The sequence below is a fragment of the Monodelphis domestica genome, chromosome 7 (assembly GCF_027887165.1).
Source record: "Monodelphis domestica isolate mMonDom1 chromosome 7, mMonDom1.pri, whole genome shotgun sequence".
NCBI lineage: Eukaryota > Metazoa > Chordata > Mammalia > Didelphimorphia > Didelphidae > Monodelphis > Monodelphis domestica.
The window spans coordinates 3,869,465-3,894,165 of record NC_077233.1 but is presented as its reverse complement, the minus strand read 5'-3'; the positions used below and the strand labels follow the sequence as shown (position 1 = coordinate 3,894,165).

General features: G+C 50.7%; 1 protein-coding gene across 7 annotated transcripts in view; it reads left to right on the top strand.

The window, feature by feature from the left end:
* The window catches only part of HECW1 (HECT, C2 and WW domain containing E3 ubiquitin protein ligase 1), a 322,507-nt gene that overhangs the window by 159,207 nt on the left and 138,599 nt on the right, over positions 1 to 24,701 (top strand). For all 7 annotated transcript variants that reach the window (XM_056804109.1, XM_056804111.1, XM_056804114.1 and 4 more), the window contains one exon: positions 16,584 to 16,908. In XM_056804109.1, coding sequence (XP_056660087.1) covers positions 16,584 to 16,908 — 325 coding nt within the window. The remainder of the gene's footprint in view (positions 1 to 16,583; positions 16,909 to 24,701) is intronic.

Below are 24,701 nucleotides of genomic sequence, written 5' to 3'. Positions count from 1 at the left end.
TGGGGAAATTTTTAACATTCACAAGTCTGAGAGATTTCAAGATTTACACTAGCTATGAGACTTCTCTGATTTAGTTTCCTTCTCTGTAAAATGAGAGTGTTGGAGTATAGAGCCTCTACATTCCAGCTCTGATCCTCTTATCTATAGTCCTATGGTCACATCTTATTCAGCCATTCTGCAAAGGTCAGACACTCCTAGAATATTCGTGTAATAGATAGGTCTTATCAACATCCTCTGCTGTCCTAAAAGTGCAATCCCCATGGCCATGCTATCCACAGTTGCCTCTGGCCAGATTGCTTTTCTAAAAGGCGGTGACGATGTACAGCTCCCCCAGAAGTGGAAGAGTATGTCTATTCTCCTTAGCCTTGCCAGCTCTGAATTTGATTGTTTTAAAATAGCGTTTTCTCATTTATTAGGTGTGCGGTGGTTACTTGGAGCTGTTTCCATTTGAAAAGGCTTTGGCCAGTCAATCTTCTGAAAATAGTTCTTAGTCTTAGAGATTTTGCATTAATTCCTTTTCCAGTTTGGGAAGTCAAACTTTTATCCAGAATGTTTATCATGATTTTTAAATCAATTTGTTTCCTATTTTGATCAAATCGACCTCTTTTGTCACCTGTAAATTCTTATACGTTCTTCAGAATTTGTCCCCTTTCGACAATCGTGGCAGATAGAATGTTCTATTATTATTTATATTTAGCATTGGTCCATTTCTGCAGAATATACAGCAATGTCTCTTCTCAGTTGTAGCACTTGCCCCATGTTCCACTCTAGTGCTGGTTGGTTGGTTTTTCTAGTGATTTCTTCTGCTTATGGCTTGTGATCTTGAGGCTATCAGATGCTAATCAATTGTGTTCACTGAGTTCTACTTTGGGTTTCTCTGCCGTGGTCCTTTGGGCCTCTCTCTCTTCCTTATCTGACACCAAGTAGTTTTGGTAGTCGCTCTGCTATCATGTAATCTAAAATCTAGCATTGTAAATCCCTTTTCCACCTCCCCCCCCACCCCCATTCCCTTTGATCATCTCCATTATTGCTTTCCATTCAACTTTATAGTTCTCATTCCTGGCACTTTTCTCTTTGTGATTAGTTAGCAAGGCACTGACTATATAGATTTCTTTGATAATACTGCGATCTCCACAGTTTTGTGCTTATGGTACTTGGGCGATCTGGATAATATTGGGATACTTTGCTACTCCGGCTCAACTAGCTCCGCATATCAATTCCACGATTATTTCATTTTTCTTCATTTCAAAACGGATTGTTGCTGCCTTCCCATATATCTTCGGTACAAGATGGCCGCGGCTGCTCTGGGATCATTGCTTTAGGAAACGAGTGGGAGTCCAGACTGGCGTCCCAGATGAACTCGCTCAGGGCAAGCAAAAGTGGAAGTCGTTGACAAAATCGGTCCAAAGGAGAGCATTTGCTCAGGTTTCATGGGAGGAGCACTTATGAAGCCAGCCACGTTGTCTTCCACAAATTGGGTGAACATACCTCCCCCTACCAGAATGGCTGGGCCTTGGACCACTGGAGCCAGAAGGCAGCCTCTGCTGTAAAGAACTGATTAGTGCGCCCGCTTCTCTCCTCATCTGAGGCTTCTGATAACCCGTTGAGAATGAAAAACACAACAGTGGGAGCCTAGACATGTGTATGTACCAGTGCTTCTAGCCTGGCCCTCATTCTCTCCAGCCAGGGTCCCCACACGTTTTACCCAGGGGCCAGTTCACTGTCCCTCAGACCGCTGGAGGGCCGGACTATTAAAAAAACCATGAACACATCTGTATCGCGCTGTCTGGGTTAGCGGAGGCTGCAGTGCTGGCTGCGATGGGCCTGCCGCACCTTGCACAGCCCATCACTGCCACCCCTATACCGGGCAGCAGCATACACAGTGCAGAATCCCCTCCCCAGATCGCCGCTCATCATGCTGACGTCTTCCATGGTGCAGCCACAGAATCCTTTGCGTGGCGCCTCGTTCTTGTTCAATTACTCTCAGAACAAGGCGCCACACCAAGGATGACGTCACCGGAAGTAGTACTACACGTGAGCAATACCACGCTTTGCAGCACTGCCACATACAGTGCTCTTCTCACTGACCCCCAATGAAAGAGGGGCCCCTTCTGGAAGTGTGGTGGGGGCCGGATAAATGGCCTCAGGGGGCCGCGGTTTGGGAACCCTGCTCTAGAGCTAACCATGTTGCCAGAGGAAAGGGTGGGGGAGACAGGGGAGATGGGAGGGGCAAACTCATACAGCCCCCAGAGGCTCTGATCTTCTGGAGAGTTTTGCCTTTGTGCTTCTATTCTGTGGGTGCCCTGGGGGAGGCTCATGCAGTTGCGTTGCTGGCCACGGCTGAACATCTTACCTACAGTATAGCATGCCCTAAAAGGTGGGGTAGAAATGATGCCACATCACACAGGCAAGGATGTCTGCATCCCTCGCCAGACCTCCTTCTCTCTGCCCACCTGTGCTAGGGAAGAGAGACGCCTTCCTTACAAGCAAAGGTCAGAGAACCTTGGCAAAAGTCTTGAGTTTGGAAAACTGACTGTCATTGAGGTGTGGGAGGGAAGCTGGGAAATTCCACTCCAACATGAAAGAGAGTCCCTGAGGTGGGGGAGATGTCTGAGAAAAAACTAGATGACCGAGGCCACCTGGATCTTTTCTTTTCCCTGTGCCACCCACTGGAACCAGGTTTATACACTTGGGTGCTTCCATCAATGCAGATGTCATGGTGATCACATCCTCCACAGCTGGTCTGCTCCATGGGAGAAAGACCTTTCTTTAGATCTCTTGACATCACACTGTAGTCCACGAGCTTTCTCACAACACTCATTCCTGCAACCTACCCAGCCCATTGTAGTTCTTAGTGGCCACGCATCTCTTTAATAATATCTTTTCCTCCACCTCTGGGTAATTTCATACGGATAAAATGTCTCAGCCTGTGTATATTCACCATGGATGTCTCCCTTGTTCTTTACATGTCGCACAGAAAAGGTGGTGTGGTCCTAGAGCATCAAAAGGAGACCACTAGTGTAAGGGCATTGTGGTGGCGGTGTTGCTGCCAGGCGAAACTTAGAGTCAACGAAAGTCCAGCATACTTTCTCAAAAGTTAATCCAGCCAAGAGATAGCTAGGTGGATCAGTGGGTTGAGAGCCAGTCTTAACGACTGGAAGACCTGGGTTCAAATCTGGTCTCAGACATTCCCTAGCTATGTGACCCTGGACAAGTCACTTAATCCCCACTGCCTAGCGCTTATCACTCTTCTGCCTTAGAACCAGTAGAGGGTATTGATTCTAAGATGGAAGGGAAGGGTTTAAAAAAGTAATCTAGTCATTCTCCTCCTTCTATTCATCCAGTTGGGAGCCCATTTCATTATTGCTCTGTAGTGGCCAGTGCAGATAGGTGTGCTGATGCCCCAGCTCTATGGACTGTCCATTCAGCTACAGATGAAAGAGTCACAATAAGCCTTTCAAATCCACTTGGCTTTCCTGAGTGGCTTGTCAGGTCAGCCTCTTTCAAATGATTACAGCTCTCACTTGAGGGGCTCTTCAATAGCTTCAAAAGGGCTTGGTGCACTCAGTGCAAAGCCATCTGCAGATGTGGGCATCTCGGTGTCCCTCTCCAGAGCAGACCTATTTCGAATCTGCTCCCCAGCAGCCATGAGTCACTGTCACCAGCGGGCGTCTCTTCACACCACATTGGAGAACAGGGCTGTCACGTATCTCCGTTGTGGCATCTTTCAGGGAAGTTTGTCCTGAAAGTAACAATAGTAATAACAAGTCACATGAACAAAGCACTGTAAGTTTTGTGAAATATTTTACAAGAATTCTCTCATTCGAACTTCACAACAGCCCTGTGAGATCGATGTTGTTCTGATCCCCATTTTACAGATGAAGAAACTGAAGCTGAGAAAGGTTGAGACTTGCCCATTTTCACACAGCTAGCAAACGTTTGACTCAATAGTAGAGAAGAACATTTGACTCAGTGTTTTCCTTTATTCAATGAAGTGCTTTTTATAGTCAGCAAACAATACGTTCAGTGGGATTTTGTTTTCTCGATCTTCATTTGTTTTTGTTTTGTTTTGTTTTGTTTGTAGAAATAATCTCGACAATTTTCCCCAAGCTGTTGGCATTCTTCCCTTTTTCAAATATATTAAGAATCAATCCCTCCAACACCTGAAAATGGTATTTTCTCTAGCCTAGCCCCCTCCCCTGGGTGCATTTGGTGGAATCCTATGGATTGGTACACCCTTGCTTTCATCGGTGTCATTTAAAAAATATACACATATATTATGCTGTTATCTTTGCTTTTGTATTCCCTTCATTTGGAAGGTAATATAATATCCCTTCTTCCCCCTCTTCCCAGAAAACCATTCCTGATAACATAAAAGGGAAGGAAAAAATTCACCAAAACCAACTCACAAAGCAACTTGATAGTCTGATAGTGTATGCAGTATTCTCTCCCCATCACCCCGCCCCTCTTCAAAGAAGAGAGAGCATGGCATCACTTAAGCAGAGCCAAGCCCATTGGCCATTGTAATTACTTTAACTTTCATTTGTTCTTATGTTTTGATCACCGTGTTAACCACACTCTGCCTCAGTTTATAGACATCTTCCTGAGCCCCTGAATTTTACATGGTCATTGTCTCTACAGTATAATAATATTCGATTCCATCCATGTCCCAACGTGAATGAACATTCAGGGCACTTTTGTTTTAACTTGATACTGTTATAGAAAGGGAAGCGGTGAAGTTTGGTGTCTCTGGTACTTTTCTTTCCGTCTTGGGCCTCCGTGGAGCACAGGCCCCCAAGTAGTCACTTCTCTGGGTCAAGGACTAAGACTGTTTTCATCATTTCTCGGCCATGTTGCTGAAATTCAATTTTACTTGACTTTTGGCTTAGCATAATTCCTAATTACTTTCCCAAATAATTGGACCAATTCACATCCCCACCCGCGTATTAATGTTTCTTCAGCCTCTCCAGTGTTTAATATTTCTACCATTTCTCACTTCTTACAATTTGCTGGGTGTGAAGGGAAGCCTCAGAATCGCTTCGGTTCGCATTTCCATTCTTACGAGTGATTTGGAGCGTCTTTCTTGATGCTCTTAAGAGTTTGTAGTCCTTCTGAAGACTGCTCCCACCCTTTGACGGTTTGTCCATTAAGGCCTGGAAGAGCGTGGCTCCCCCTATCTGCCTACATGCAAAGTCACTGAATTTTGGAGTTAGAAGAGACCTCCAAAGCCATGTCCGACCCCTATCTGAAAGAAATTCCTGCTGGACTGCACCTAACCAGGGGCCATTCAGACTCTTCTTGAAGAGTCCACCAGCCGTAAGGGCAGAACACTTCCCTTTGGGACCATTGTTTGTTCGGAAGATCTTCCTGAAGGTGTCTCCTATACGCACCACCCTTTGCTCCTGGTTCAGCAGACTAGGGTCAAGCAAAACGAGGCTAATCATCCCTCCCCCACCTGAAAGCCCCATGGAGCCTTGAAAATAGTTTCAGAGATCATCTATTTAGAGGTGGAAGCAATCTTTTAAGTCATTGAGTGTAACTGCCATCATGTTACATATGAGGAAACTGAGGCCCAAGAGACTTATCCAGGGTCACACAACCAGTATGTGTGTGAGCCAAGGTTCGAACCCAGGTCTTCCTGACTCCATGACTTGGCCTCTATCCACCAGAACACGTCCCCTTGGATGTTGTTTTCTCCAAGCTGAACACGCACAGTGCCTCGCCAGCTCCCCGTGCGAGAAGCCCTCAAGGTTCTTCACTCTCCCAGTCGCCCCTCTCCAAATGTCCTCCAGCTTACCAACGCCCACACGCGATGCCCAGAACTATGCGCGATGCCCCAGGCGTCGTCCGCTCAGTTCCAGGGACAGTCGATCATCTAGTGCTTGCCAGCCTAGGGCAGAGTCTCTCCCCCTGGCAGCCCCCACACTCCCCTCCCCTCGACTCCCCTGCAACAGTCCTGGGAGGCAGAGCTTGTTCCTTCTCCTGGGCCCACCGTCTTGGGTTCCGTTCCACTGGCCAAACTCCAAAGCCTTGTGTTCCTTAGCTTGTGGGGGCAGCGCCTCGGGGTCCACAAAAGCTGAAGAGGTGGCCCCTGCTCTGGGCTTCTCAGGATGAGCGGGTGGCCCCTGGGCAGGGGCTTACTGTAGACTCTGACTTGATTGAATGTCATCTCTTCCTTGGTGAGCAGCTCGAACTCTGCGCTGAAATCCGAAGCCCCAGCTCTGAATCCCATCACAGTCACTAGTTGTGTGGCCCTGGGCCAGTCACTTGTATTTCTCTGGGCATCCGCGTGTCCTTCACAAAGGAGGGATCGTGATGGCTGCGGAAGCTGATGCAGGGCTTTTGACAAAGGGTCAGACAAGCTGTACAGGCTCTGCACACCCTCAAGCTCTGGAGAAAGGTCAGTCCTCGTTATCGGTGGTTCTTGAACCTACCCCAACGTGCCGTCTATGTGTCACTGATTAGAGGCCCCGTCCGGCAAACCATTTGTATTTCTACCAGTGAGACCACGCTAGGAAAACGGACAAACCCAGCCACAGCAGCCTCTGGCAAGGGAAGAGACATCCCCGGGGCCAGGGATGGAGGACAGGAGGAAGAGCCACGGCCAGTAGGAGTGGCTGGGTGACCCAGTGGAAAGAGCTGGGTTCAAATCCAATCCCCCCATTTCCTAGCCGTGTGATCCTGGGCAAGTCACTTAACCCTATTTGCTTAGCCTTTGCCCTTCTGTCTTAAAATTGTTGCAAAGACAGAAAGTAAAGGAATGAAAAAATAATAATAATGTTGGTCGATGGCCTTACAAGGTGCCAGAGAAATGCTAGATCGGCTCCTGTGGGACCTCAGGAGACCCTTCTAGGACCCCCCTCACTCCACAGGAGCCGGGCTGTTGTCCTCTTCCTTTGCCAGGTGGCTTGGAAACGTTTGGGAGCCTCTTTAGAGGGCTATTCTGGGTTTGCCTGGGTGAATGGAGGGCCAGCGCCCGGGCCCACTCCGTCTGCCTTTGCCGTCGCTCCCCTGGAGGATAGGGCATGGGGGGGTACAAACGCACCCCAAGCCCAGAGACAGGCCGCTCTCAGATGCCTTTGCCAAACCACGACGCGCTGACCAAAAACAGAACGGCGCAGCCCTTCCGGACGTGTGGGAGAGCCTGGGGGAAGATGCGTCAGGAGAGGCAGGATGCCCCGCTCTCTGCCCGGCACGTCTTCACGTGGAAAAGTGCCTCTCGGATGCCTCGTGGGGCCAGCGCTGAGGCAGGCCTTCCCTGCTCGGATCTCCTGGCGATTGGCCTGACTCGGCCTCCTCCCCACCGGAGCGTGGGGCCCGGTGAGACATCGCCTGCCATAGGAGTCACGCTGGGTGCCAGTCATTAAGCCTCTCTCACGGGCCAGACAGAGCCCCCTCTGGACCCCAGAGATCAGCGATGGGCGGCCTCTGCCCTCGGACAGCTTCCTGTCCGGAGAAGCGCGCTGGGCTGCAGGAAAGCCGGCCAGAGCCCAGGCCCCAGGGCAGCTGCTAGCCAGCAGTCAGGGTTAGGGTGTCGTTAGGAGGCGGCTTCAGCTTCGTCCCAACCACTTGCTCCAGCCACTTGTGTCAGACGTTGCCTTTGCCTGGGACATCCTGTGCATCTTCGACAGAAACCCAAGTCTGTGGAGCCCAGAAGCTTTCAACTGGCAGTTTTCTAAGGCGGAGGACAGGCAGGCTGGCTTTTTGGAGCGGGCGCTTGGCACTGACGAGGGGCTCTTCACCGGCAGTCATTCTGATCGTTGTATTTGGTCTAATTTGGAGTCTTCTGTACTTGATTTTGTAGCTTTAAAACCTAATTCTGGGAAGGGAAGAGCCTGGCTTAGGCTTCACCAGATGAGCCAAAGGGTTCATGACACAAGGAGCCGAAGCCTCTGCCCGTTGTCCCAGACCTCCAGGGTCATCGCCCACAGCAAAGAGGCTGCCTTGGATGGTACAGGTTTGCCGCTTGACCCCACGGTGATAAAGAACCAGGGAATGAGAAGCGCCAGGGCCTAAATCCCTAGGGACCCTTCCTTCTACCCTCCAGAGCCCTGGTTTGCTCATCTGTAAAATGGGCTTAACCATAACTAGAATGCCCAGGCCCTCCGTGCGTCGTGAGGCTCAGATAAGACTCCCTTGAATTCCATTCAGCCAGTATTTTGTGAGAACCTGCTGTGTGCACTGATGGAGCTCATTGCAGAGAGAACACGTCAAAGCACTCGGGGAGTGTCATTGTGATCCTGCTTATCATTGGGTGACTGAAGCATACTGCGGATTCGGCTCCCAGGACCATCAAGGCAGCAATCCGGTCGCCTTGCATGTGTCTTTCTGAGTGATGGAGGCAGCAAGATTAGGAGAAAGGAGCTCACTGCACGACACTCCCTCGGAGCTCTCTCCTGTCCATCCGTGCCCTTCCTTTCCATTCTCGTGGCTGCTAGTTCGGATCCTCACTAGATCTTCTCAGCTATTGCCATGGTCTCCCATGATCTCTTTCTGGCTCTGGTCTAACGCAGCCATAAGCTCTCCTATGCAATATGTTACTAAAACATTCCACGACTCCCCATGGCCCATCAGGTACTGTCTAAATTCCTTAGCCTTGTGTGCAGAGTCCCTTCAGGCTGCCTCCAACCTGCCATTCCATCCTTATCCTTTACAGCTCTGATCTTTGCCAGTTCACTCATGATGCCCCATTGCCTGGACCACATTCCTATCTCCCATATTCTGAACCATTCCTGCCCATCTGCCAAGGACTAATTCTTGATGTACTTTCCACAATCTGCCGAATCAGAAGTGAGACCTCTGTCTCTCTGTCCCTGTCTCTCTGTGCGTGTCTCTCTCTGTCTCTGTCTCTGTCTCTCTGCTCCTCCCTCTCTGTCTGTTTCTCTGTCCCTGTCTCTGTTTCTGTCTCTGTCTCTGTGTCTCTCTGTGTGTCTCTGTCTCTGTCTCTGTGTCTCTCTGTCTCTGTCTCTGTCTCTCCTGCCCCCTCTCTCCCTCCCCACTCTTGACTTTGTCGTGGATTTTAAATGGTCTTTTTCTTTGATGATGCCTTTCTGCTCATACAACCTTCCCCGTTAGAATGTGACCTCCCAGAAGGTAGAGACGTCTTCATTCCTTTCTGGAGACTTCTGTAACGAGTACCAGCCTTGTCTGAAGTGGGTAAGATCTGGTCTTTGCTCTGAATCGAACTCCAAGTAAATGTAAGAAAAAGGTGCACAAAGTATTCATTCTCATACGTGGGGATTTTCTGATGCTCCCTAGTAGCTGAGAGGCAGTGGTGTACAATGGAAGGAGCCCTAACTCTGGAGTCAAAAGATTTAGGTTCAAATCCCACTTCTGATACTTCCTGGTGACCTTGAACAGGCCTCTTAAAACTCTGTTTGCTCCTCTGTAAAATGAAGGGTTGGATTTATGGTGCATGAGGAGCCCTCCAGCTCTAGGTCAGTAGCCCTATTTGGTTGAGGTGTGGTGCCTTTGAGTGTTCCTCCCAATCCATGATCCTGGAATTGTGAAAGGCATACAGATGGTGTCCCTCTACCCAGCCTGGTGGGGTTCAGTTATGCAGGTGGCTGCTAAACATCTCCCTGGTACTTAACAGTCAGTAACTTCTTGGCTTGATATCAAAATCTGTGACCCAGAAGCATTGCAAACTCAACATGATCTTGCTTCCCCACCCTTGAAAACTATTCACTCTTCTGGAGCTCCTTGTTTCTATGAAAGGAAGACTACTATCTTTCCAGCACCCAGGCTTTTATTACCTCTGTATTGTCAATAGTCAGTCAACAAACATTCACAGATACTTTCTCTGTGCTGAGAGCTGAGCTAAGTACCAGGTTACAGAGAAAGGCAAAAACAATCTCTCCCCCTAAGGATCCTACTTTCTAATCCCTGGCTCCTTGCTTTCCCTCACCCCACAGATTCCATCAGGATACAAATCTTGTCATCTCTGCCTCCATCATTTCTCTTACATTCATCCTCTTTTCTCCATTCACACAGTCACATCCTAATTTCAGTCCTAATCATCTCATCTCAGAAGCCAGAGAATAGCATCAATTCCAAACCCCTCATTTAAAATATAAAGAAACTGAGGCGCAAAGAGTTTCAATAATTTGCCCCTGTCTTTAGAAATGACATTGGTCTATAGTTTTCTTTTTCTATCTTATCTCTGGCAGGTTTGGGGATCTGAATCATATTTTATTCAAGGAAAGAATTAGGCAGAACAATGTCTTTATTTTTTAAAACAGCATATATTGTTTAGGTGTGACCATCTGGACCTGGTGCTTTTTTACATAAGAATTCATTAATGATCTCCTTCATTTCTCCTAGAATCATTCTTCTCAAATTGCTACCATTTTGTCATTTAGCTTTCTCTTCTTGTAAATATCCCTGCACTTCATTCATATTCTCAATTGACAGACAAAATGGTAGCAATTTGAGAAGAATGATTCTAGGAGAAATGAAGGAAAATAACTTCAATCAGGGCCACATGCTACAAGACCTGCCTGATCACTGGTGTTTGGGGTTCCTTCTCCATGGCTAAGTCCTTTCTCCAATTATGCTGTAAGCTCTTTCCAGGGAGGGACTGTACTGTATAGGCTACTACCCAGCCTCTCACAATGCCCCCCCCCACCCCCCAGCCAGGCTTCAATAAGGTCAATAAGGTTCTAGACAAAGACTTGTGGACAAGAGGAAGAAGGCTGGCCAGAGAGGCTGGGGCATTCTTCAGTGGACATTTAAAGTCTTTTTCCAGTGTGATTTTTAAAACCTGGAAGATTTAAGGATGGGGAGATAACGAAGGGCTTTTTTTTTTTTTTGTAATGGGAGGAGTGGGGGCAGGAGCTAAGAAGGGAAGCTGGGGCTGCATCCTTCTGAGGAGTAGCTCTAAAGCTTCCTGTTCCCCACCCCCACCCCAGAACTGAAAGAACATTGGGAATAGGCTTGCTCTGAACATTCATTCCTGTGTTCTTGCTGCTGACATGCCTTCTGCAAGATTTTTCTGGCTCCAAACATCTAGCCAGTGAGCCCACAGGGACTATCGTTCCTCTTCTAATTGCTTCCCTCTGGATGCTCCTGTTCTTGGGCAAATGCCACAAGCTTGTGAGAAGCGGCCCCAGAGTGGCCTCAGGGCCCTGGTCTGCTCTGTGCCCTGCCCACATGTGGCGCCTGGGCTCGTGCCTCTTCCTTGGGCTCTGTGGGCAGTGTCTCTTCTTATCGATCGCCCCCAGACCAGCCATTTCATGATGCTCATCTTCCGGAAGTGGCTCTGCGTTGCCTCAAGGAGAACAACTACTTATCTTCCAGAGCCCTACTTGCGTGGTTCCCTCTTGTGCTCAGTTCTAGCGGGGAGAGAATTCTGGCCTCTCCGTGCCCTCGGGGCCTGCTTGCGCTTTTCCTCCCTGCCCTCACGCTGGCTTCTCTTCTCCCAGCATGCCCATAATGCCCTGTCCTTCCCGATGCTTGGAGATGTGGCCGTTCTGTCCTTCCTCAGATGCCCTTCTAGTGAGTTCTCTCCTGTTTCTCCCAATTCTCCCCAGAAGGGATGCTCCCTCCATGCCTTTGTGTCTGCCGTCCACCCAGCCAGCGTGGGCACTAAAGAAATGACTGGCTACTGTGGACTCTCCTGGTCATAGAGGTCTGGGATCTCTAGCAGCTTCAGAAAATCGTCCCATTCCACCCCTTTTCTATCAGGAAATGTAGAGTAGCCCAAAGAGTATCAGCCTTGGACATGGGGGACCTAGGTTCAAGTCCTACCGACACTAGCTATGGGACTCTGGGCCTAGTCCTAGTCCTTAGAATGGCCCTAATCATTGTACCTGCCTCCTAGAAGCAGCCAGCTCCTGGTCCCTCCAGTGGTGAAGATTGTGGGTGGCCCCTCTGCTAGGGATAGGGGCTTTCACTGACCGGGGACTCGATCCACCTTGATGGGCACCGACCGTCTCACAAGGCAGGACAGACGGCCGGGCCCTCTTCTCCTGGGCCAGCCCACACGAATCCGCTCTGAAGCTCCTGTCTCCCCACTGAGCCCGTCTTAAATGCACCCCAAACTCCAAGCATGTCTTCCAGTTTTAGGAGGACAATCCAAACAAAAACTCCACTGCAAGAGACATCCCTGGAACACAACCATTTCAAGTGCAAAGCTTTCCTTAGACGTGGAGCCAATGCAGGCACCAGCTTTGGAGACTTTCTTCATTCTCTGCCTGCCCCGCTGTGGGGCACCCTTGGGAGGGATCCCTCGTGGGAATGGAGGCCATACGGCACTCTCACCGATTCCCCTTCTCCCAAATGGTCAGCAGGCGACCAGGGTTGGGCCAGGCGGAGTCTATAAAATGAGGCAGTTAGACCTGACTCATTGGACATTTGTATTTATTTATATTTGTAAAGGGCCTACTGTGTGCTCTGTGCTAGCTGCTGGGGGACACCGAGATGAAAGATGGCGCAGCCCATGCCTTCGAGTGGCTTTGCCTCTAATGGGAAAAGAGGATATAAATGCAGACACAGGCAAGCACAGTGCGAAGCCAGCTTGGAGACCGTGAAAGGGAAGCTTCTGGACAGACACAACGAGCAGACACTCGCCCTGACCTGGCCCTGGTGAGCTCCTTCCTGGGGGAAGCAGGGAAGGCCACGAGCAGAGCCGGGCCTTGAGCAGAACCAGAAGGATGAAAGGCAGAGAAGAGCTAAGATGGCATTCCAGGCACGCAGAGAGCTGGTCCGAGTGTCAAACGCTTTCTGGGAAGGGCCTGGGGCCTGTGGGCCAGCTTGATCTCCAGCTGGCCCTGGAATTCCGTGATTCCAGATTTGGGAAGACTGGGATTCCGCTTGGGAGTCTCAGATGGAGCAGAAGCCTCGAACTGGCTAAGCCTTTGGGGCCGATCGTCTCTGAGACTTCACCCAGCAGAGAGCTAGGTGCCCACCCGGATGGGGGAGGGCGTTTCCTCTGCACGGGCTCCCAGATGTCTCCCCAAAGACAGGATGGGCTCTTCTGTACCTGACGGGACTCAGCTGCTGTCCTCCCTGGGAAATGGTGATGCCCCATCACATGTCACTAAACCTGTACATCCCGGATGCAGCCCGAAGCTGGAGCTAAGCCGCAGTCCCTGCCCTCGTGGAGCTCCTAGTCTAGTAGGGTGACGGGGACAGAGATGACCCTGGCACAAAGCCAAGCACGATAAGCACATTCAGCCATCAGACCAGTGGGGAAGGGCCAGCATTGATGGCAGGAATCAAGGAGGGCTTCCTGGAGGGGGACACTTTGGCCTAGTGCTTTAAACCCAGTGTTGACAGAGGGGATGAGGGGATGAGGCACTTGGAATCAGTATTGGAGTCTGTATCCGCACGGAGGTAAGAAAGTGCATAGTGATCAATCAATCCACGAGCGCCTCTTAAGTCCTACTATGTGCCAGACATAAATGAGGTGCCAGAAATGTGAAGGCAGGACAGAAAACAGCCCCTGCCCTCCGAGAGCCGACGTGGGCGTGGGGGAGACGCCGGGAACGTAGCCCGCGCTACGTCCATACAGGAGAGTCCATACAGGGGAGGCAGAACCTCCCACAAGCAGTCATGCAGGCCCTGCTGAAAAAGCCTATGAGACAATCTCTGTAGGTGGGGAGGACAGCCAAGAGGTTAAGACAAATTCTGGCACTGCGTGTGTGTGTGTGTGTGTGTCTGTGTGTGTGTCTGTGTGTGTGTCTGTCTGTGTGTGTGTCTGTGTGTGTGTGTCTGTGTGTCTATGTCTGTGTGTCTGTCTGTGTCTGTCTGTGTCTGTCTGTGTCTGTCTGTGTGTGTGTCTGTGTGTGTGTCTGTGTGTGTGTCTGTGTGTGTGTCTGTGTGTGTCTGTGTGTCTGTGTCTGTGTGTCTGTGTGTGTGTGTGTCTGTGTCTATGTGTCTATGTCTGTGTGTGTCTGTGTGTCTGTGTGTGTCTGTGTGTGTGTCTGTGTGTGTCTGTGTGTGTCTGTGTCTGTGTGTATGTCTGTGTGTGTCTGTGTCTGTCTGTGTCTGTGTGTGTGTCTGTGTGTGTCTGTGTGTGTGTCTGTGTGTATGTCTGTGTGTGTCTGTCTGTGTGTGTGTCTGTGTGTGTCTGTGTGTGTGTCTGTGTGTGTCTGTGTGTGTGTGTCTGTGTGTGTCTGTGTGTCTGTGTGCCTGTGTGTGTCTGTGTGTGTGTCTGTGTGTGTCTGTGTGTGTCTGCATGTGTGTGTGTCTGCGTGTGTGTGTCTGTGTGTCTGTGTGTGTGTGTCTGTGTGTGTGTCTCTGTGTGTGTCTGTGTGTGTGTCTGTGTGTGTGTCTGTGTCTGTGTGTGTCTGTGTGTGTCTGTGTCTGTGTGTGTGTCTGTGTCTGTGTGTCTGTGTGTGTCTGTGTGTGTGTCTGCGTGTGTGTCTGCATGTGTGTGTGTCTGCGTGTGTGTGTCTGTGTGTGTGTCTGTTTGTCTGTGTGTCTGTCTGTGTGTGTGTCTGCGTGTGTGTGTGTCTGTGTGTGTCTGTGTGTGTGTGTCTGCATGTATGTGTGTCTGCGTGTGTGTGTGTCTGTGTGTGTCTGTGTGTGTGTGTCTGCATGTATGTGTGTCTGCGTGTGTGTGTCTGCGTGTGTGTGTCTGTGTGTGTGTCTGTGTGTGTCTGTGTGTGTGTCTGTGTGTCTGTGTGTGTGTGTGTGTGTCTGTGTGTGTGTGTCTGTCTGTCTGTCTGTGAACTCTGGGAAGTCACTGAGTCAGACATGAGCGAGAATTGGACTAAGAATGAACGAATCCTCCAAGTTACGTTTATAGGATTTAATGACAATAAAATGAAAGCGAGAGGGCTTGCTTCAGCTGAGTGAGCAGAGCAAAGAGCCAGAGACCGACTGGACCTGCCGCACTCAAGCTGAGCCAAAGCCCAAATAGCCCTCAGGGTGGGTTTCAGCAAAGTGTAGAAACAAAGCCTGGCCAGGGCTCAACCCAGGGATGCCCGACAAAGGACCCCTGGGCAGGGCAGAGTAAAGCATGCTGGGAAATGGAGTCCCCTGGCCGTAACGCTGCTTAAAGCCCACCGAGGCAGCCCGCTGGGCATTCCCGTTTCACATTTGCAGGACCAACTACACCCCGCGGTCCACATGAGCCACGCTCTTTCCTATAGAAGCAAACCGTTTGCCCTCAATTAGAGGGTTCTGACTTGTTCTCTGAGCTTTGACGGGACGACAGAGAGAAGGCGGGTCCTGTTGACCTGATCCCAGGCTTGCTGTTTTGTGCCTAGAGAACCCCAGGCAGAGCCTTGAGGCCAGGAAACGGGAGGGGGGGGGGGTTGGCCTGGAGAGGAACAGACTGAGAGGATGGAGTCTGTCATCTGCGTGGCCGCTGAGGGCAGAGCCAGGAACATGTACAGAAGCTGGTCGTCCTGACGGGGACGTCCGGAGCAACAACAGCTCGTGCCAGGGACACACGTGGATATGTGTGGCCTGCAAAGTGCTATTATCTCACTGGTCCTCACAACCACCCTGGGCCTGGGGGCTGTTATTGTCCCATCTGAAAGATGAGGAAGCTGAGGCGGATGGGAGTTAAATGACTTGCCCAGGGTCACACAGCTGGTAAGTGTCTTGGGCTGACGGAGCTCAGCGCTTCCTGACTCCAGGCACCCCCTTTGGTCATCGTGCCTGGCTGCAGCCCAGAAGCACAAAGAGCTGAATTCCATTGATGCCACGAGGGAGTCCCTAAGAACCAAAGCCGAAGGAGTGGGATGCTTTGGGGGGGAAGGGGAGGGACTGTCCCCGGCCCTTCGAGCGAAGGCTGGCGGCCACTCCGTGGGATGGACGGGACGGGGATCTAACAGCGCGAGCATCGGCACGCTCTGGCTCCCGTCTGCTTCCATGCTCCAGTCCACGCTCTGACCCTCAGGACGAGGGAAGGGCAGTGGCGGGACACGCTGGCTGACCTTTTCCTAAAAAGCTGTGCTGGCCGCTGGCCCAGAGGGCCCGCCTGTTGGGGATAGTCAACAAATGGGGAGCGATGACCGATCACTGCTGGGCCCTCCAGAAGGGACACCTGATGTAGCCAATTCCATTCATTTTGCCCAGAAGAGGCTCCCCCCCCATGGCGTCACGGGTTCCAGTTTTAGTTTGAATTCTTTCCTCCTTGCACGGAGGCTTGTCATTCGCTGCTTCCTGACGTTCCTCTCTCCGGGCTGCCCCGTGCGGTGACCTCATCGCCTTCCTTTGTCATCAGAAATGGGCAGGATGAAGGGAAGTGGACCTCCACGTCCAGAGAGGGCGATTTGGAGGGACGCCATGAGGGGGGATGTTGCCCCCCCCCAGGGCCTGCTCGGCCCGTCTGCTCTCCAGTGAGCTGGGGAGTGACTGACGCATGTCTGGGCTCAGGCCATTGCTGTGGAGGTGGCGGGATCGGCTCCATCTTGGATAAGTCCTGGGCAGCGGCCTTCCCCGGGAGTCCCAGCTGCCCTGGGGGACCCACATTCCCCCTGCTGTGGCTCGGCCAGCCCAGGGATCGTTTCCTCTTCCTTGGCACATAGTAGGTCTCACCCGTGCTGCTGACGGCATGTTTTCCTGGAGACAGCAGCCGAGGGTGGCCGGCGTGCTCTGAACGGCGTCTCTGCTTCTTGTCCTTCCAGAATCTGTACCAGAACCGATTTCTGGGCCTGGCTGCCATGGCTTCTCCGTCGAGGAACTCCCAAAGCCGGCGGCGGTGTAAAGAGCCGCTCCGGTACAGCTACAACCCCGACCAGTTCACCAACCTGGACCTCCGCAACGGGCCCCGCGACCCCGTCGCCATGCCCCGGTCCACCAGCGACACGGACCTCGTCACCTCCGACAGCCGCTCCACGCTCACAGTCAGCAGCTCCTGCTACTCCATCGGGCACTCCCAGGACCTGATCATTCACTGGGACATCAAGGAGGAGGTGGACGCCGGGGACTGGATCGGCATGTACCTCATCGGTGAGTACCCCGGCGGGGCCGTGTCGGGCGGGGGCGGGCCGGGGGGCGGGCCGGGGGGCGGGCCGGGGCGGGCCGGGGGGCGGGCGGGGCCGGGCCTGCCGGAGGACGAGGTCAGCGAGCGACCTCGCCGGGACATTTGCAGAAACAAGGCAGAGCGAAGGCGGGGAGCCGAGGCGGATGCCCAGGCGACCGCGTGGTCAGGGTGGGGAACTGGGCTGCAGTCCCGGCCTTGCCTTCATTCCTGTGCCCTTGGCTGCGCCGAGTCGTTTCTGTCTGGGAGGGACCCCCAGAGCCGACGTGAATCCCCCCCCTGCAGCCTTGCCCAGGTAGGGTTCCCCTGGGCCGCCTGCAGAACTCGGGACCCAAGCAGGGCTCGCGGGAGCCTCCCAGGCTGGCTTGCTACTAGGGGCTCGGAGCGGAAGCGCGTGGCGTAAGGCCACGCTGGCCCTGTGGACTCTGGCGGGTCTCGGGTGCTCCTCCTTTGAGCAGGGATGGATGGATCACCAGCTGGGTTGCAGGAGACCCGGGACGGCCTCCAGTAGCTCCCGCTCCGTCCCTGGGAGGGCCTGCTTGGCCGCTGTGTGCCCAGCCCCCGCCACCGAGAGGGGAGGCTCTCCAGCGCCCGATGCTGCGCGGAGTGTGCAGGGCACGCAGCAGGCCGCTTGGCTTTAGCAAGGGAACATGTGGCTTCTCTGGGCCCTTTAGGAGAGTGGGCGGAGCGCTGCGGCCATTAGCCTCCATTCCTCCCCTCGTGGGCCTCCTCCCCAGCAGCCCTGCCCTGGCTGGCTTCCAGCCTCCTCCCGGTATGCATTGTCTTCCCCACTGGAGCTCCGTGAGGGGAGGGCGGCCTTGTTCACTTGCGCTTGTCCCCGGCTGCTTGGACAAAGGGACTGGCCTCTGTCCACTCCCGAGCCTTCGTCCCGTGCCAGTGTGGGGCGCCGGCGTGCCTCCTGGCTTGGCCGGCCCAAGTTCGCACCTGTCTCTGCTGCCAGGAAGCCTGGGCGGCCGCTCGAGACACCAAACGAGCCTGAGCTCACGGCCGCAGACTCGGGTCCGGGCGGCCTCTTCCAGGGCGGCGGAGTCCGAGGCCTCTCGCTTTCCAACAAAACCCGGGAGCTCCATGACTTGGGGCTTTGGAGAACACGGATCGACCCCTCTTACAGACGAGTGAAAGGAGGCCCAGCAGGAAGAGGGGAGCAAGCAGGTCTCAAGCACGTGCTAGAAATAGGGATTTGGGCAGATCCTCACAAGTCCTTCAAGGCAGGGCTGTGGCGATCCCCGTTTTATGGGTGAGGAAACTGAGGCAAAATGGGCTGAAGCGCCGTACCCAAGGCCACACGGAGATACGTCTCTGGCAGGACGTTGGAGACGGAGCTTTGGCCTGGGAGCTGGTATGAGGAGACCAGCCCAGGCCCAAGGTTTTCCCTCTGCAGAGGTCTGGAAGCATCATGATGCTATGGGAGGCCTGGCCGCAGAAGGTCTGAGTTCGAGGCCCTCTTCTGGCCTGTGTGGCCTTGGCCCAGTGATTCCCTTCCTAGGACCCTGTGGGTAGAGAGGACAGGAGCTCTTTGCCCCCTCTGCAAGGGAGGATCAGACAGTCTTCTGGCACCCATGAAGCAGCAAGCCCTACGCTGGGCACGTCTGGAGACCCCAAGACCCTTCTCCCTGGACGTCCGTGAGTCTGTGACTCAGTGTTTGCACTGGCGATGGGGGTCCTGATCCAGGTCACCCTGCATCTGGGGAGTGCGGGGAGGTCAGGGCCACTTCAGGAGGGCGCCAGGGCCTCTACTGCCACTAGTCTCCAGGTAAATGTTCAACGACCGGCTTTCCAGGGGGAAAAGTACTTAGTACTTTCAGTGTAATCTGCATGATGAACATTTGTCATCCCTTTCTTAAGTCTCCACAATCAACCAGACAATAAGTGGAGCCCTGAGTTGTAGCATTTGCCTATTTTAAAGGCATAAGGGGGCAGCTGGGTAGCTCAGTGGATGGAGAACCAGTCCTAGAGACGAGAGGTCCTGGGTTCAAATATGACCTCAGACACTTCCCAGCTGTGTGACCCTGGGCAAGTCACTTGACCCCCATTGCCTAGCCCTTACCACTCTTCTGCCTTGGAGCCAATACACAGCATTGACTCCAAGAAGGAAGGTGAGGGTTTAAAAAGAAATAAAGGCGTAAATACTCATCGAGAACCTTTAACAATTGACCCTCAAAAGCCAGTTCAAGCGGGGTGCAGCCCACGCCATCTTCTCATCAAGCGCCATGTTGTTCTCCCGTTCAGGCTAGAGTCCATGAATGCTCTCGTGGCCTGCCATAGCGGAGCCAGCTCTAGCCTTGTGTCCTCCCGTCAGTCACGCTATAACTCCTCCAGCCTCCCTGAGGGCCAGCTCTAGGGCTCTAATCAATCAGCCCTACCTCGTGCTGGGCCTTGCTGGAGAATGCCCATCTGGCTCAGGGGGCCTCCCAGTCCCATTCATTCTAGCACCCTCCCTTCTCAGCCTCAGTTCCCCACCAGAGAAGCGAACCTTGATTCCAAGACCCCGAGGTCCCGTCCAGCTCTGGAGCTGCTAACCTTCTACCTGACTCATTCTGTGTTTTTTGTTAAACCATCCTCTTTGGTCTTAGAGTCAACATGGAGTATCCGTTCCAAGGCACGGAGTGGCAAGGGCTAGGCAAGTGAGGTTGGGTGATTCTTCCAGGGCCACACAGCCAGGATGCTCTGAGGTCAGATTTGAACCCAGGACCTCTCCTCTCCAGACTGTCTCTCTATTCATTGAGCCCACTGGCTGCCCCTCAGTCTATTTTATCTCTTTTTAAACAAATTTCATGCCATTAGAATTAACTTCATTCTCCTTCATGAGTTAGAGTTTCAAATTTAGATGTTTCTGGGACTTGTCTAATAGAATTCCCCAGAAAGAAAAGTAGCACTCCCTGCCTACCTTGATCTGTGACGGCCGGAAAATGCTAGCTGGCCTGGCGTCAGCATCCTCACATCATACATTTTTATCTGGAAAGGACCCCAGAGGCCAGTTCAGGAAACCCCTTCTATTTATTAGAGGAAAAAACCAAGCAAAGGGCGTGGAGTTTAGGTGACTGACTCAGGGTCATATAGGCAATAAGTAACAGAAGCTGGATTTGAACCCAGGTTCCCATCAGACGAATGTCTGTGGTGACTACCCTAGGGATGAGCTTGTTGGCATCTAGCTGGGCCACTGCTCAGACAGGGCTCTTCTAAATGACTTTTTGAGCTACTCTTTCCATTCCTTGGCCTCTGGGGGCTTCTTTGGAGTGGAGGAGGGGAAGGATTCCTTGTTTGCCCCAAGGGCCAGGGCTCCAGGTTGGTGGGGAGGGGTGGGCTTGAGCTTGGGGGCAGGCGCCCCCTCCTTAGCCTTTTCGGCTTCCCAGCACTCTGGCGAGCTTCTGCGATCCGTAGGGGCATGACGACTGGCCGAGATGCTCTGCTCAGCAGTGTCTTTGTTCGAGATGAAGACTCTCTGCCCCTGGGAGCTGAGCCCGGTCTTTGAAAGATCTTTATTCCTCCCTGTGAGAGCGCTTCTGCCCAGCAGAAGTTCTGAGGCATCCGCTGAAGCTCCAGCTCTTCTCCAGAAGGCTGAGCAGGAGGTGAGAGCCCAAAGCCTGGCAAAGCGATAGTCATCCATCCAGCAGGCAGGTGGGCAGGTGGGCACGAAGCCGGTCTTTGACTTATCTCTGCAGTGGGCTGGGAACTGCTGAGAACAAGAGCCTGCCTTGTTTTGCAGAAAATAAGCAATCACTGTAGAAGGTCGATTATGCAAACAGCCGAGTAACCCAAACAGTGTGACAGGCGAGCGTGCGCTGGCACACACGCACACACACACACACACACACACACACACTCACTCACACGGATGTGCTCAGAATCTCAAGGCAGGAGCATTTTGAAAACAAATGCATTTCAGAGGGATGCAGACAATTTTCATCATTGGCTGTGGTGATGTTTTCTTAAAAAGAAGCTGCATCTTGGAAAGAATAATGGATGTAGTCCTGGGTTTTAGAGCTGGAGCTAGTCCTGCATTCAAATCATACCTCTGTGGCCATGGCCCAGTTTCTCCATCTCTGGGTGCCTGTTTCCTCTTCTACACCCCTCTCTCCGAGGGCTGTTACTGGGTTCGTGGCAGAAGATGTTTTCAATGTGCTTTAGAAACCTCCCAGCTCTCTCTCTGGAGCTTCTATCACAACAGGTTAGCCGTTAAAGGATACTCGGGGAGATGCTGGAAACACTGACTATCCAAAGGCAAAGTGTGAGCCAGGGCTGAAATTCTGGTGGATGGTGGCATCCATGGCATCTCCGAGGGCCTTCTGAGTCCATCTGGTCCAACCTTTACCTGAACACCAAAGATGTTCTCTGCTGCATCTCCAAGGAATGACCATACACTGGCCCCACCCCCAGGGCTCCCTTTCCTTCTCTTGGGGGCAGCTCCTGTGGAAAGCTCCAAGTATGAGCTGGTCTCTTGACCACTTACCTCCAAGGTTCCTGGTTCTGGTCTCTGAGTCCAAACAGAACTAGGTCTTCTCTCCTCTCAGTGTCAGCCCTCCAGCTAGCACAGCTCTTGGCCCTCTCCTGAGACCTCCCAAATAAACATCTCAGTACCTTCCAGAGTTTCTTATACAGAGTGGACTCAAGACCCCTCCCCATAATGGTTACCCTCCCCTGGGCATTCTCCAGCATTCCAATGACCTGAAAATGCAGTGGCGTTACTGAATCCAGTTCTCAATAAGGTTATCCTTGAGGCAGCCAGAGCCCCATGGGATGGAGTCCTGAGCGAGTCCCCAGGTCTGAGCCCTCTGGAGCTGGCAGGTCCAGGGTCTGTGCTTCTGTTAGGGAGGCACTGGATGGCATCAGCTTGCAGGGTTGCCAAATCACCCTGCTGATTGACGTTCAGGTTTCTGTCCGCTGAAACTCCCCAATCTCTTCCAGGCAAACTGCTCTCTAGTCCTGTCTCCCTCAGCTACTACTTGGGAAGTCCGTTCCTAGAAGCCAAAGACAAAAGCTTTTACTTATTCTTACAAAATTTAAATCTTTTAGATTTAGTCCAGATTCCTAGCCTGTCAAAGTCTTTTGGGATTTTCTCATACAGTGTGCTATCTGGCCCTCTTGGCTTTACATCATCAGCAAATGGGATAAAATGTTTCTGCCTTTAACCAAGTCAATGATAAAAAGTTTAAGCAGTCCCAACCCAAGCACAGATCCCTGAGGCACTCCACTAGAGACCTTCTTTTAAATTGGCTTCAAACTTTCCACCAGTCCCAGATCTACCTAATTGCGCTGTTATGCCAGAAGATTCCCACTCCCTCAATCCACCATATGGAAGGAAGAACAAAAATAATTTACTAAGCACCTACTGTGTGCAGGAACTATACTAATCACTTTGTAAATAGTTTCTTTTTTGATTCTCATAACCACCCTGTGAGGTAAGTGCTGCTATTAATATCCTCATTTTGCAGATGGAAAAACTGAAGCAAACAGAGGTGAAGTGACTTGCTCAGTCACACAACTAGTGTGTGTCCAAGACTGTATTTGAACTCAAGTCTTTCTGATTCTGGCCCAGTGTTTTGTGCACTGTGGTACCCTCTCACTGGGGCTCCCAGAATAGTGACCTCAGTTTAATGCTTTTCTAACATTTAGGTAAACATCATCTCTCCAACAGCCTAGTAACCCTAACCAAAAAAGAAATCAGGTTAGACTGGCATGACTCATTTTTAATGAGGTCAACACTGCTCATCTTGATTTTTCTCCACTGATTGTCTCATTAATAACATATTCTGGACTTTTGCCTAGGTTGATCTCACCTGCCAATCACATACAGATGACATTGCCTTTCCGCTTTAAGTACTAACTCTTTTTATCCTCCAAATCATAGCTTCTTCTCCTACAACCTATGGTTTTTATAAAAGCACTGATGGAAGCTCACCAAGTACAAGCCCATTTACAAAGAAACAAACATTTAAGGGCCCTTTTCTGACTAAAACACACATGTATACACACACGTATGCACACACGCATGCACACACTCCCCTTCAAATTGAAAACTTCCATGTGACAGAGAAAAAGCAAAAATGCACAGTAGAGAGGGTAGCTGAGTGGCTTAACCCCAGTTGCCTAACCCTTACACTCATCTGCTTTAGAACCAATACCTAATATTGATTCTAAGACAGAAGGTAAGGATTTTTAAAAAATAAACACTAGTCATCCAGCATCCCAGGACACACAAGATTCTGCCCAATTTTCTCCTACCTTTTTGTCAACAAGAAAGAGAGGATTCATTCATTATCTATTCTTTAGCACCCTCTTTGGTCTTTCTATAGTTCAAGATCTGACTACCTTTGAAGAAGCTTTTCTTTTTTCCCAAAAATATTCTCCAATTACATGTAATAATTATTTTCAACATTCATTTTCTGAAATTATAAGATCCAAACTGTCTCTCTCTCCCTTCCCTCCTCACTGCAATATGGTAAGCAGTTTGATCTAAGTTATGTATGTACAATCATGCAAAACATATTTCCATATTGCTCATGTTGTGAGAGAATACTCATATAAAACCAAAACCCCCCAATAAAAACCCAAATAAAATAAAACGAAAGATGTGCTTTGATCTGCATTCAGACTCTATCAATTCTTTTCTGGCAAATAGCATTCTTTATCAAGTTCTTCAGAATTGTCTTGGATCATTGTATTGTTGAGAATAGCTAAGTTGATCTTTCACAGTTGATCATTATACAATATTGCTGTTACTGTGTACAGTGTTCTTCTGGTTCTGCTTATTTCACTCTGTATCAGTTCATGTGGGTCTTTCCAGCTCTTTCTGAAATCACCTCATTCATCATTTCTTGCAGCATGATAGTATTCCATCACCAACATATGCCATTCCCTACTTGATGCATATCCCCATAACTTTCCAATCCTTTGCAACCACAAAAGGGTTTGCTATTAATATTGTTGTACAAATAACTTTTAACTCTTTGAGATGCAGAGCTAGTAGTGGCATTACAGGACCAAAGAGTATTAACAGTTTTATAGCCCTTTGGGCATAGTTCCAAATTGCCCTCCAGAGTGGTTGGATCTGTTCACAACTCCACCAACAATGCATTAGTGACCAAATTTTGCCTCATCCCCTCCAACATTTATCACTTTCCTTTACTGTCATTTTGGCCAATCTGATGGGTATGAGGCAGTAGCACACACAATTTGCAATTCTCTAGTCAAGAGGGATGTAGAGCATTTTTCATATGATTATTCATAGCTTTGATTTTTTCATCTGTAAACTGCTTGCTCATACCCTTTTTGACCATTTGTCAATTGGGGAATGACTCATATTCTTATAAATTTGACATAGTTCTCTATAGATTTAAGAAATTAGATCTTTATCAGAGAAATCTCTTATAAATTTTTCCCAGTTTGTTGTTTCCCTTTTAATCTTGGTTACATTAGTTTTGTTTGTACAAAAGCTAGTTAATTTAATATAATAAAAATTATTCATTTTCCATCTCATAATGCTCTCTATCTCTTGCTTGATCATAAATTCTTCCCTTCTCTGTAGATCTGACAGGTAAACTATTCTATGCTCCTCTAATTTGCTTATGGTATCACCCTTTATATATAAATCACATACCCATTTTGACTTTATCTTATTCTAGGGTATGAGATATTGGTCTATGCCTAGTTTCTGCCATGCTGGTTTCCAGTTTTCCCAGAAGTTTTTGTCAAATAGTGAGTTTTTATCCCCAAAGCTGGGCTCTTTGGATTTACCAAACAC